The 14,027-nt window shown below is 41.6% G+C and overlaps 1 protein-coding gene across 7 annotated transcripts in view; it reads right to left on the bottom strand.

Annotated features, from left to right (window-relative positions):
• Positions 1 to 10,569: 10,569 nt before the first annotated feature.
• The window catches only part of LOC121484427 (nephrocan-like), a 47,753-nt gene continuing 44,295 nt past the window's right edge, over positions 10,570 to 14,027 (bottom strand). For all 7 annotated transcript variants that reach the window (XM_041743673.1, XM_041743670.1, XM_041743671.1 and 4 more), the window contains one exon: positions 10,570 to 12,732. In XM_041743673.1, the coding sequence (XP_041599607.1) occupies positions 12,285 to 12,732 (448 nt within the window). In that variant the 3' untranslated portion in view covers positions 10,570 to 12,284. The remainder of the gene's footprint in view (positions 12,733 to 14,027) is intronic.

Here is a 14,027-nt window from a genome sequence, read left to right as displayed (position 1 = left end):
TCCTGCCGCGGCGGCCCCGCCCCCACGAGTACATGGACAGTTCTGATTGGGCCGTGCGGGCCTCTGACGCGGCGCCCGGGGCCGCGGATGTGGCCCAAACCCGCGCGGCCAGGGAGGGCGAGCGCCTGCGAACGGAGCGGGCCGGGGGCCGCGGGCGCCCCCTGGAGGTGCGGAGGCCGAGGTGCAGACGCCGCCAGCCTTGGCGGGCAGGCCACCTGGCTCGGAGATGGGAACGCGCGAGGTCAGGGACTCCGCGTCCCTCGGGGCCTTGGGTGTCTCCTGCGGTCTCCTTTAATGGCTTCCAAGGAGTAGGCGTGGCCCGACGGGATTGGAAATTACGGACGCCAGAGAGAACCTCGGAAAAGAAGGGAGCGTGCAGCAAGTGTGAGGCTGGGGATGAGCGAGGGTCTCGGGAAGGAAGTGAGTGTGCAGACGCGGGAGCGTGCCCCGACACAGGGTCTTCGGTCAAGCCTTGAACCTGAGGTCCGTCCTTCCTAAAGTGCGAATGGAGATCTTTACTAATGCTTTTTTTTTTTTTTTTAAGATTTTATTTATTTATTCATGAGAGACACACAGAGAGAGGCAGAGACACAGGCAGAGGGAGAAGCAGGCTCCATGCAGGGAGCCCGATGTGGGACTCGATCCCAGGACCCTAGGGTCATGCCCTGAGCCAAAGGAAGATGCTCAACCGCTGAGCCACCCAGGTGCCCCTTCATTCTATCTTCTTTTTTTTTTTTAAGATTTTGTTTATTTATTTATGAGAGACATAGAGAGTTAGAGACACAAGCAGAGGGAGAAGCAGGCTCCCTGCGGGGAGCCCGACGTGGGACTCGACCCGGGTCTCCAGCAGCCCGCTCTGAGCCGAAGGCAGATGCTCACTAAACCACTGAGCCACCGAGGGATCCCCCGAGATCTTTACTAATGTTCTTGCCACACGATTTTGCCTGTGTCTTTCCCCTCTGTATGGGATCCTTGCTGGCTGTCTGTTGCTTAATGCATAAAATGGGGTTCCACGGCCTGGCAATCGGATCGGTTTATTCTTTTGTTCATTCAGCGAGCGATGGCTGGCTACCTGTATGACTGACCCGGGTGACCGACACTGGGGGAACCTGCCCGTGTACCCACACCATCCCCTTCACACAGCCTTATGCTCCAGCCAGTCAGGCCTACAAAGTGTTCCTGCGGGCCAGTCTTGTACTTCCCTGCAGCAGGCCTGTCCCGTTTTTGCCCCTTTTGCTCTCTTCCTTTCTCCTCGATGTCTAGCTCCCCAGCAGGTAGACAACCCATTTCCTAAGCACCGTCTTACATGCCAAGTCCTCAGTGAAAGGTGCCCCAGTCCATTAAGTGTCTGCTTTCGGCTCAGGTCATGATCCCAGGGTCCTGGGGTCAGCCCCTCATGGGGCTCCCTGCTCAGCAGCATCTGCTTCCCCCCTCACTGTCTGTCCTTCCTCCCTGCTTCTGTTCTCCCTCTCTCTCAAATAAATAAAATCTTTAAAAAAAAAAAATTCCCTTTGTCCCCTAGCGGGAAATGTCTTCCTCCCTGTAAATCTCACCACTGCTTGTAAAATTCCCAGCTAATTTACAGCACTTTCCATCTTCATGTACAGATTTACCCTTGGAGAATATAGGGGTTTAGGGGCCCCAACACTCCCCTCCTCGGTCAAAAATCCTAGTATAACTTTTGACTCCCCCAAAACTTAACTACTAACAGCCCACTGTTGACCAGAGCCTTACCAGTAACATAGACACTTGATTAACGCGTATTTTGTATTTTATATGTATTATGATCCATATTCTCATAATAAAGTAAGCTGGAGACATAGAAAATGTTATTAACAAAATCATAAGGAGGAGTACGTTGACAGTACTGTGCTGTAGCCAAAAAAAAAAAAAAAAACCTACATCGGAGTGCACTCGCAGAATTCGTACCCTGGGGTTGTCCAAGAATTAAATGTGGGCGTATACATGTAGTATTATTACGTGTTTATATGTGTTTATATAACACATATAAAACAATTTCATTTGTGTAATGCCTACCTACTCTTTGTTCTCTTAAGCCCTTTCTCCCTTTGGGAAACATCTGATAACATCTTGGCTACATACCTTACTATTCCAATCATTATCACTTTTTGGACCGGTCTCATTTTCCAAGACTGACCACTTTATTTTGAAACTGGAATCTCATGTTCCTCTCAAAGTTTTCCTCTCTTTGGCAGTTCAGCCTAAGGAACTGAAGGCTGAACACCATGCATACCCTACACGCACTTCTACCTCTCTCAGTTTCCTCTGCACTTTTGACTCCCGTGATGGACAAAGAAGAGGGAGATGGGAAGGGCAGTGACCGGGAAAGCCTGCAGTCTTCTTCCTCACTAGCCACTGCTGGTGTTTATGTGATTCCAGGATGCTCTGCTAAGGAAGCTCCCAGGCACGAGTCCTTCTGAAATTTGGGTGTGGATTCCAAAGGACATCTCCTTACACACACACACACACACACACACACACACACACACTTAACCAAAGGGGTTCTGATCCCATATCTATCTGACAGTACTCACCACCCCCAACATGAAGATCCTGGCTCCTCAACTGTTTTGTTATTTCCTCCAAGAGTAACCAGAGGAAGGTTCACAGGTCTCCCGGCTTAAAAACATCCAGCCTCCAAGGGTGCCTGGGTGGCTCAGTCGGCTAAGCATCTGACTCTTGATTTCAGCTCAGGTCGTGATCTCAGGGTCATGATCTTAGGGTTGTGTGATTGAGCCCTGCATTGAGCCTCTCTGTCTCTCTCTCTCTCGCTCAGATAAATAAGTAAATATTCAGCCTCTACAAGGAAGTAGGGAGGAGGCCTCCACTTTTCTTTTTCTTTCTTTTTTTGCGTCTTTCAGTAGGCTAGGGATGGAAGTGTCCGGTGGCTGCTCTCAAATTCTAGCTATTTCTCTGCACTTAGAATGAGGTAGGTTTCCTGCACCCCAATGTTTCTGGCAGCAACGTCCACAATAGCCAAACTGGAAAGAGCCCAAATGTCCATCGGCAGATGAATGAATAAAGAAGATGTGGTATTTATATATATAGAATGGAGTATTACTCAGCCATCAAAAAATGAAATAAGAGATTCTTAACTCTAAGAAACAAACTGAGGGTTACTGGAGGGTAAGTGGGTAGGGGGATTGGGTAACTGGGTGATGGGCATTGAGGAGGACACATGATATAATGAGCAGTGGAAATTATATGCAACTGATGAATCCTTGAACTCTGAAACTAGTAATATACTGTATGTTAATTAATTGAATTTAAATAAAATAAAATTTTAAAAAAGAAGATGATAGGTTTGATGCCTTTTGTTTTCTGCCGCAATTCTGGGATAACAGGAAAACGTAATAATATCCTATTGGGCATATCCGTTCAATCCAAAGTTTATGCACTTCTTTCTTTTCTAAAGAATTTATTTTGTCATTTTCAAAAGAAAGTAGTGAATGGGGCACTTTTAGGAATGTTAGGGGTTCATATGAATATAACAAATTTTGGACTTTTTTTTAAAGATTTTATTTATTTATTCATGAGAGACAGAGAGAGAGAGGCAGAGACACAGGCAGAGGGAGAAGCAGGCTCCATGCAGGGAGCCGACGTGGGACTCAATCCTGGATCTCCAGGATCACACCTGGGGCCGAAGGCAGGCACTAAACCGCTGAGCCACCCGGGCTGCCCAAAATTTTGGACTTTTTTTTTTTTCGGCTAAAGTACTTTATTTTTTTTAATAATAAATTTATTTTTTATTGGTGTTCAATTTGCCAGCATACAGAATAACACCCAGTGCTCATCTCGTCAAGTGCCCCCCTCAGTGCCCGTCACCCATTCACCCCCACCCCTCGCCCTCCTCCCCTTCCACCACCCCTAGTTTGTTTCCCAGAGTTAGGAGTCTTCAATTTTGGACTTCTTAAGCATAACTCCCAACACCAAGTTCTACCAGAGGCAGAAAAATGCAGAAAGAATTGCACAGCTTCAGAAAGATAGCAAGTCTCTGACATTATGGGGACATACATACTGTGTGATTCCAAGTGTATGACACTCCTGATAGGTCATATTGACATCCCTGCTATATCTCAGTCTGGTTCTGGTGCTTGTTATTCTCTCTTCATGTTTTGTTTTTGCCTTTTAGAATGTGTTGTAAGTTTTATTTGAGGATTGGATGTGATCTACTTGGTGAAAGGAAGTAGTGTGAGCAGTCCTTTAGGATTGTGGTGGTGACGTGGATGGAACTGGAGGGTATTATGCTGAGTGCAGTAAGTCAATCGGAGAAGGACAAACAGTGTATGTTCTCATTCATTTGGGGAATATAAATAATAGTGAAAGGGAATATAAAGGAAGGGAGAAGAAATGTGTGGGAAATATCAGGAAGGGAGACAGAACATAAAGACTCCTAACTCTGGGAAACGAACTAGGGGTGGTGGAAGGGGAGGAGGGCGGGGGGTGGGGGGGAATGGGTGACGGGCACTGAGGGGGACACTTGATGGGATGAGCACTGGGTGTTATTCGGTATGTTGGTAAATTGAACACCAATAAAAATTAATTTATTAAAAAAAAACATACCCCCCCCCCAAAAAAAAAAGGATTGTGGTGGTGAGATGCAGAGGATGGGAAGGGTTCTGCACTCCTATGATCAGGCCTCAATCTTTTAGGGAGGCTGCACCGCTGGTCTGTGAACTCACAAGTGTTTTCAGTTCCCCAACCCACTCCCCCTCCCTGATGTGAGCCAGGATGGCTGGAGAGGGCTGGGGTTGGGTATTTCCCTTCCCCAGGACCAGATAAAAGCCCAGTAATTTAGATCATGATAAAATAGTTTCTCTGGAGAGCTCATCTTGTTAAGAAGAATAGAATGCTCTGGCATATTTCAAAAATGGTTGCTTTTCTCCTGCTGCTGCCAGAAGCGTGAGGTGGTTTTTGTCTCTAATATTCACTTGGGAACCTGGTTAGTTCTTGAAGGTAAAAATTACGTAGGTGTGGGAGACACACGTAAGAGTGTCAGCCTTTTCCACCCCACCCCCCAGACTTTTTAATTCTCAGTCTTGTCCACTCCAAGCCTCCAGCAATTTATCAGTTACAGTTTGGGTTTTTCTGCCATAGTACTGGTTCCTGAAGAGGTCCCGGCTGAGGGCTTTCTGCTCCTAAGTTGTGATTCTCTGCATTCACCTGTCTCTCTAATATGGGGAGCTAGCAGTTTGCCTTGTGACCTCACTTCTCTTCTGGATCGAAAAAGAGTTGTTGATCTTTGAGTTTGTTTGGCGTTTTTATTTGCTGTTACAAGATTGATAACTTCCAAGCTCCTTACATGATGGATCATAAACTGTGAGTCCGCTACCAAATTTTTGAAAGCTTTATTAGAATACAGCCATATCCATTTATTTATGAATTATCTATGGCAGAGTTGAGTAGTTGCAACAGGGACTGAAAAGCCCATGAAGTCTCAGATATGTACCCTTAGATCATTTACCAAAGTTGGCCAGCCTGGCTTAGATTACAAAAGTACTTAAATAAAAGGGTCTTTATTCTGATTGGTTTCTAGAGGCTATAAAGTGCTTACATAAGTCTAATCTTCCTAGAATTCCCAGAAAATAAAAAACCCAAACTAGGTACTGGATTTTTAAAGGGGGGAAAAAAAACCCTTTCTCACAGAAACTGCTAGGTCCAAAATCTAAAATAAGAATCCAAAATCTTTGGGTAAATCACACTTGTCTGATAGTTTGGGTTTTTAAAAAGTCTGTAAGATTATGCCTTAGATTTGTCTTCTCATAAAGAGACTAGTTAATCTGAACTTCCTGAGTTCTTGTACTATGTTATTGATCACATACTTTTACTCCCACATAATGTTTAAAAATAGGAAAAATGTAAAATTATATGTTCAACCATTTAGCACTATGTAAGTTGTATGTCAGCATTATGATCTGTAGTATGTTATTTTATTTTATTTTTAAATATTGTATGTATTTATTTGGGAGAGAGAGATAGTGAGAGAGAGCATGAGCCGGGGTGGGGAGAGGGGGTGGGTAGGGAGAAGTGGGTGCCCCGCTGAGCAGGGAGCCTGACATGAGGCTCAATCCCAGGACTCTGGGATCATGACCTGAGCCAAAGGCAGATGCTTAAATCCACTGAGCCACCCAGACGCCCCTGTAGTATGTCATTTTAAATAGAACTTCCAAGGCCCTTAGTTAACTTTAATGGTTAAAAATAATATTAGGTCAGGTTAATTGATTAATTGGTATGAGTTACATAGAAAACTTCTAAGCATAGAATACTGAAACATATGTCACCAGTTATATATCTATCCACAGAGTAGATATATATCTTATGTGTACACTATATATATATGCATATGTACATATATTGTATAAACACACACATATATATGCTAAAATAGATCTTAGTATATATACGTTAATGTGCATAGCTTGTACTTCATATATAAAAGATTGACCAGGGGCTCCTAGGTGGCTCAGTCAGTTAAGTGTCTGACTTCTGTTCAAGTCATGATCTCAAGGCTCTGGGATCCAGCCCCGGGTGGGGCTCCTTGCTCAGCAGGGAGTCTGCTTGTCCCTCTCCCTGCTTGTGCTCACGCTCATGTGTGTGGTCTCTCTTAAATAAATAAATAAAATCTTAAAAAAAAAAAAGATTGACCAATTTGACTACCTAAAGGTTAAAATTTTTTATAAGACAAAAAAAAAAAAAAAACATCATAAACCAAGCCAAAAGAAAAATGATGATCTTGGAGAAAATGTTAGTGATGTATCTGACAAAACAGAGATAATAGCCCTACTATATGAAGAAATCCTACAAATTGCTTTTTACAACAAAAGACAAAGACCTGATTTTTTTTTTTTATTTACTTATGATAGTCACAGAGAGAGAGAGAGAGAGAGCCAGAGACACAGGTAGAGGGAGAAGCAGGCTCCATGCACCGGGAGCCCAATGTGGGATTCGATCCCGGGTCTCCAGGATCGCGCCCTGGGCCAAAGGCAGGTGCCAAACCGCTGCGCCACCCAGGGATCCCAAGACCTGATTTTTTTTAAATGGGCAAAGTGTACAGATAGATCACTGACAGAAGAGGAAACACAAAGGCTCACAAGCATAAAAACGTGCTCGACCTCACAAGTAGTCAGTGAAGTGAAAATTAAAGCAATGACATATTGTTTTTTCACTCATCGAACTGGCAAAAAGTAAAGACTAAGGGTAAATGCTGATGACCATGTAGAAACATCTACAAACATTGCTGCTGACTTGGTACATTTGGAGGAGATAATCTTTGTAAAATGATTTGATAGGATAGGTTATAATTAAAAGTGCACATAACATAGGGATTCCATTTTGAAATTTCATTACATTTCCAAGTGCACAATTATCATGAGCTGCTTTTCATATAATACATGGACATTTATTGTCTATCAGACAGTATTATTTTTAGTGGCATTTGTGATTCTCTTTTCTTTTTTAAATGGTTGGTAAATTAATCCTAAAGCAGAAATTAGTACTGTAAGCCTGAATAACAATGATCTAACACTGGGTAGGGCAGTTTGTGTGTGTGTGTGGGGGTGTGCTGTGGGGAGAGAATAGGTGAGAAGGAATAACTATATCCTGAGTATTTTTCTGAAACCAAGATAGATTGGGATAAGGACACTCTAGAGGCAATTGTCAGTGGCTGTTTTAAAAGTTGAATAGTGGCTATTAGATAAAATCCTCTGTATTGGATTCCTAAAAACAGTTTTTCGTGAAAGCCTATAGAGAATATTAGAACAATATTCTACCTTAGAGAGAAAAAGATAGGGAAATCTATCATACCAGCTCTTCCCTGTCAGAGCAGATACCATCTAGAATAAAGGCAATCCTAGAGCTCAGAAACAGTGCCAGTAATGTTACTGAATTGAACTGCTAAGATAATCTATTATTATTACTGGGATGATACCAATTCCACAAAGTTCATTCTTACCACTGTGCTTTGGGGCACGTTGACCATTCCCTGAGGTTTCAGACTAATAAGCTGGCAAGAATCCAATTTTTAACATTCGCTACATCACTATACGATGGAAAAACATTGAATTTCTGGTTGACTTGTAAAAATAGTAGTTTTTCATTTATGTGCACATTTTTAGCAAATTTAGCTAAGAGCAATATAGCTAATTGACCAAATTATGAGTAGTGTAACTGAGCCATGACCTCTGGCACAGTAGAGTTTTAAAAGAATGATTATTCTGTTTCTCAGGTGAAATCCTGAGATTGGCTACAGCCTCAATACCAGCATATTATTTGATGAGGGGACATAATGAACTAGAGAAAAAAGGGCTTCTTTTGAGAAAGAAGAGTTCTCTGAGCATTGGCCTTAGAGACATCTTTTTCATCTAAAACCAAGACATCCACGAACCATCAAGTCAGGGAGAAGATTCAGAGGGCAACAAAACAGAGGATTTGAGAAGATGAGTGAGCCCCTTTGCAAAGACCTTAGCAGAAAGCCTACACATCAAAAGAAGGCAAGTCTAGACTTGCTGCTATTGCATATATTGCATAATAGAACATTATAAAGTCTGTAAGGGAAAACTCTTTAAATTTTATAAACTCTGAGCATTTCCAGTAGAAACTAGAAATGCTCCTGAAGAGACCATCAGCTCTGATAAAAGTAGTACTTCCTGTGTGACCATGTGTGTGTGTGCCAGAAAGGAGCATCTGTGCCTTCTATTGAGATCATTCATTTCAGTTATTCATTCATTTTGGTTATTCTCACTCCCTTTCCCAAGGCTGAGTGGAAGATTAGTCTTTCATCAAAGAACAATCAAGCCCTTACAGGGGGCAATTTAAAGGCTTCAACCAGGATTTGTATTACCAAGGGGGCAGCTACTGGGCGGGTTATAACCAGGCAGTGGCTCAGTTCTGACTTTTGGCAGGCCTAAGAAGGCATGAAATAGAAGAGGGAAAGCAGCAAGAGAATAAAAATGTTTTTAGGAGGGACACATACTATTCACTGTGTCATCCTAGGGGTGCCATTTATATATGCCACTGTGTGATTGGCATCTGGGGAATAGGACAGTGAATGTCTCCATCTGGAGAGAGAGGAAGATTTGCAAATTAGGGGGACAATTAAGGAAATGTTTTTCTTCCGTATAGTTTAATTCAAAAAGAATTAATACAAGGAGCTAGTACTACAGTCCCCGTTTTACAGATGTGGGAATGGTGGCGCAAAAAGGTAACATAGGACAAACTAGTCTCAGGAAGTTTATCTCCCCTTTTCCTTATCTACCACCAAGTAATCCCCCTTTTTTCAGGCATTGAGTGGATTCCTGTGCCCAAGATGACCGCCCCTTCTCCAACTCCAGTAACACTCAACCTACACCTGACTTCCAGGATCATAGTCTATATTTCATCCTTCTAAATTTCATCTGCCCTATAGCTCAATCTTGCCCTCTAGCTGCCTCCTCACATTAGTAGCTAAATACTTGATTTTTTAAAATCGTTACATGAATATAAATGTGTGATAACTGGGCATTAAAATTTCCTTATCCTTTTCTATTTTGTCCTCCCCTGCCTTTGCCTTATTTTTTTTTGTAAATTTATTAATAAACTTAGTGAAGAGCCCAAAATTGAGATAGACAGTATAGGTAGGTAGGTAGGTAAGTATGTAGATGGATACATGTGTGCATACATATATATATTGTTGTGGATTGAATCATGTCCCCCAAATTTCTTATGTTAAGCCCTAACTGCCAATGTGATTGTACTTGGAGATAAGACTTTTAGGGGGGTAATGAACATTAAATGAGGTCATGAGAATGAGGCCCTAATCCAATAGGACTGGTATCCTCATAAGAAGAAGAGACACCAGGGATCCCTGGGTGGCTCAGCAGTTCGGCGCCTGCCTTCAGCCCAGGGCATGATCCTGGAGTCCCGAGATCATGCTTCCTTTGTGGAGCCTGCTTCTACCTCTCAATGTATGTGTGTGTGTGTGTGTGTGTGTGTGTATGTGTGCGCGCGCGCGCGCGCGCGAGCCTCTCATGAATAAATAAATAAAATCTTTTAAAAAAAAAAAAAAGAAGAGACACCAAAGATCTTTTTCCATGCATGCACACACCCACACACAGAGGAAAGGCCATGTGAGGACATAGCAAGAAGTCAGCGGTCTCCAAGCCAGGAACAGGGGCCTCCCCAGAAACCAACCCTGATGACATCTCAGTCTAGAGCTTTCTAGCCTCTAGAACTGTGAGAAAATAAATTTCTGTTGCTTAAGCACCCAGCCTGTGGTTTTGCTATGGCTGCCAAAGCAGGTGAATTCCCATGCTTTATGGAATATTTTACTATCCTGGACATTGTGAGTAGAGCGTCCTGAGTGAATCTTACAGCAAATGCTATGGTAGAAGGAGTACTGGAAAGAGGTAGAACGCCCAGATGCAGTCAGGTACCAGTTCTGCCACTTTCTATGCATATGAACCTGACCATGACTTTACCCCTATGAGACTGCATTCTCACACCTGTAGAAGACTAGATTCTTTCTCAAGGACCTCACAGTTTGGGAATTCTGGTTATCAATACTCAGGCAACGGCAGTGGGGATAATTTATTACATATCACAAATCATTGGTTTTTCTTAGAATTGTAGGTCTGACACATTACAAGAGTTGAAACCCACACAATAACCAGAAAAAAACATGTATAAGTTCCCTTATTTCTGTACTTCTGTGTTTTGGTAGTTGAGATACCTGTCAGTGTGCCAGGGAGTACTAGTAGCCACTGTAAAAATAGGACTCCTTTTCCAGGAATGTCAATTTCATAAAAATTTGGGGAGAAGAAAATGTGGACACAAAGCAAGTAATACAAATTCTGCGTAAAATTTTAAATCATGACACTGTAGAAAAAGCTCAAGCTTCTGGTGGGCATATTACTCATATGCTCAATCACTACTCTTTCTCTTCCTTTAGGAGCATTTTGTTGGAAAACTTTGTAAAACAAATACTGCAACAGATAAATCTTACTAATTAGAAAAGGAGCCAATTTAGATGGGATTTCAGATTTACATGCTAGTAGATCATATTTACAAGTAGATTAATAGAAAAAATGTATCCTATAGCCCTATCTCTATCCTCAGACAGGCAACTCTCAAAAGTACACATTTCATCAAAAGGAAGGGAGTTTGGGGATTTCGGTGGGCTCAGGGAACATTGAATGTAACTCACAATACAACTCTTCAAGGTCATTGCAGGGACATCATAGTATATAAGATGCCAATTTACATTTCCTTTTCTGGTTTCCCCTTGGTCTTGGTAAGACTGTCAGACAATACTATTGTCCCTTAGCCAAGGGTGAATATATGACCCAAGTTAGGCCAACTGGTCTCTCCTTCTGATGATATGAATGTTGAGAAGAGGGAAGCTAACACATAATAGTGGAGGCTCTTCATTCTGCACCGAGAAGGTTGAAGAAGCTAAGGGCCTCTCCAACACAGTGTTCTTTCTGGGACCCTGGAGCAGTTCCGACCCTGTTCTTTCCAGATTCTGCAGCTTTTCCTTTGATTCTGTGAGCAAGTCCCATTCTTTCCAAGTCCATTCTTTCTTGCTTAAGTGGGAGTCCAAAGCCTGTAGTGTAGGCCTGTAGGCACCAGCTTCATACACAAAAGTCATCACCTTACATGATAAAATGAACAACTCTATTTGCAGGCAGCTAACCAGATGGCAATTTTATTTGATATTATTTGTGTAGATTTCAGTATCAAATACAAATTACTTTTTAAGTGGAAGGAATCTTACATCTTTTTACCATTATCTCTTTCTCCTTTCCTCCCCACCTCAACTTTCATTTCATTCTTTAAAAAAAAAAAAAAACAGAAACAAGAAAAACTTACAAAAAAGAGTCTTACATATCTAAATTTATTGTATATTTTTGCTTAAGAGATTGAACACTAAAAAACTTTTGTGGAGTATGTTCAAAACAGTGCAACTATTCTGTGTGATACTACAATGATAGATACATGTCACCATATATTTGTCCAAATCCCCAGAATGTACTTCACCAAGAGTGAACCCTAGTGTAAACTATGGACTTTAGGTGATGATGATGTGTCAGTGCAGGTGCATCAATTGTAATAAATCTCCCACTCTGAAGGGGGGTTTTCCAATGTGGGAGGCCATGCATGTGCAGAAGTAGGAGGTATATGGGGAAATCTCTTTACCTTGCTCTCAATTTTGCTATGAATCTAAAACAGCTCTAAAATGAAGCCTATTTAAAAGAAAAACTTTATCTAAACTGTAAACAAGCTCATACTTAATCTATTTCATAATCATAATAATCATCATCCATGTTGATTCTGAGGCTGGAGTGTTCTTCTGGTTTTGATTTCTTTTTGGACTCTTTGTTTTTCTCTGTCAGATGTAAATGATGCTCACATTGCCTCATGATCTTCTTGGAGGACATCCAGCTCTCCCCTTGCCGTTCAGCTGGTGCAGCACATTGTCCTCCCCTCACATCCGTGCCCTTGGCCTTCAGGATCTCCCTCGCTCTTATGAGACTGCAGGTGCAATTCCATGGATTTCCATCCAGATACAGATGTCTGAGGCGAGGCAAACCCTCCAAGACCTTGAGGTCTAGGGCAGAAATCTTGTTGTTCCTAAGGTTTAGAACCTGAAGCTGCTTTAGATCCTTGAGCTCCCTCTCAGCAATATCCTGGATGGCATTGCCTTTTAGGTCCAGCCGGGCTAAGGTTCCTGGAAGCCTGCAAAAGCATGGAAATAGGATGGGAGAGGAAGCCATGACCACCATCCCATATCTACTAAAGCAACTCACATTAAGCAGCACCAGCCTTTTCTGGTCCATTGTGTCCTGACGGAAGCTAGAAAACAAGCTCCATTTTGAAAAATTCAGTCCTATGTATATAGGTCTTTAACCTTTGGCAGAGGTCTTATTATCTAACCCTTGAGTTTCCCGGTTCCTAGCCAATAAAACTCTTCCATTTCTTTTCTTGTTAAATAGGATCATAAACAAATCGATGAGAAAAAAGTTGCGAACCTTTTACTTGGCAAAGGCCATGAATCCACAATTTATAGGAGAAGTCAAAGCATCGAATAAAAATGTGAAAGTGTGGTTCTTCATGAATATAAAGGGCAATGAAAAAATGATGCAATGTTTTATGTATGAAATTAGAGCATGGTTTTGGTTTTGAACTTTGAAATTTATTGCTGCTGAAGGTGTTGTGAGATAAGAACTTAACCTCTATTGGTGGGAGTGTTACTTGGTACCACTTTGGAAATAATTTGGTAACGTGTACCAAATTTGCCAAATATCAGACATGCCTTTCAACCTAGGAAATAGTAGAAGAATTAGAGAATTATTAACAAATATGTTTGTCACATATTGAGTTATATTTATGCCAGCAAAAAAAAAAAGGATAGAGACTAATTTCCACTAATATAGAAATTAAGAGATAATAGACTATTTAGGTGACAATAAAAATCATATATTTAAACAATTTTTAAAATACTAATTCTATGAGAAAGCTTTCCTAACTATGGCATGAAAATCCAGAAGCTATAAAAGATCAATGAATCAACTACATTAGAAATAATTTTTAAAAGAAAGGGTATATGGTAAAAGACACGCAAAGTCAAAAGATAAAGGATAAACTGGGGAAAATATCTGCACTTTATAATCCAGACATAGAGCTAATTTCCCTAATATGTAAAGGACTCCTAAAAGGTAAGAAGAAAAAGTTTTAAAATGAGGCTGAAAAATGGGCAAAAGGCATGAATGGAAGTCCACATACACAAAAAAGCAAAGCCCTTACATCTTCAACCATATTCAGAATAGGGAAATGAAAAATAGAACCACACAGAGATGTCATTTCTCACCTACAAGATTGGAAAAAATCTTAATCCTTAGCATTCGGTGGTTAAAGCTGTAAAGAAACAGACATTCTCATACATAGCTTGGTAGGACACTAAAATGGCATAGCCCCTTTGGAGGAGATAACTTGTGCATTTACCCGTCCACTGGGCAATCTCACTTCTAAGT

The sequence above is a fragment of the Vulpes lagopus genome, chromosome 2 (genome assembly GCF_018345385.1).
Source record: "Vulpes lagopus strain Blue_001 chromosome 2, ASM1834538v1, whole genome shotgun sequence".
Taxonomy (NCBI): Eukaryota; Metazoa; Chordata; class Mammalia; order Carnivora; family Canidae; genus Vulpes; species Vulpes lagopus.
The sequence above is the reverse complement of the archived record's forward strand: the minus strand, read 5'-3'. Positions and strand labels throughout refer to the sequence as shown.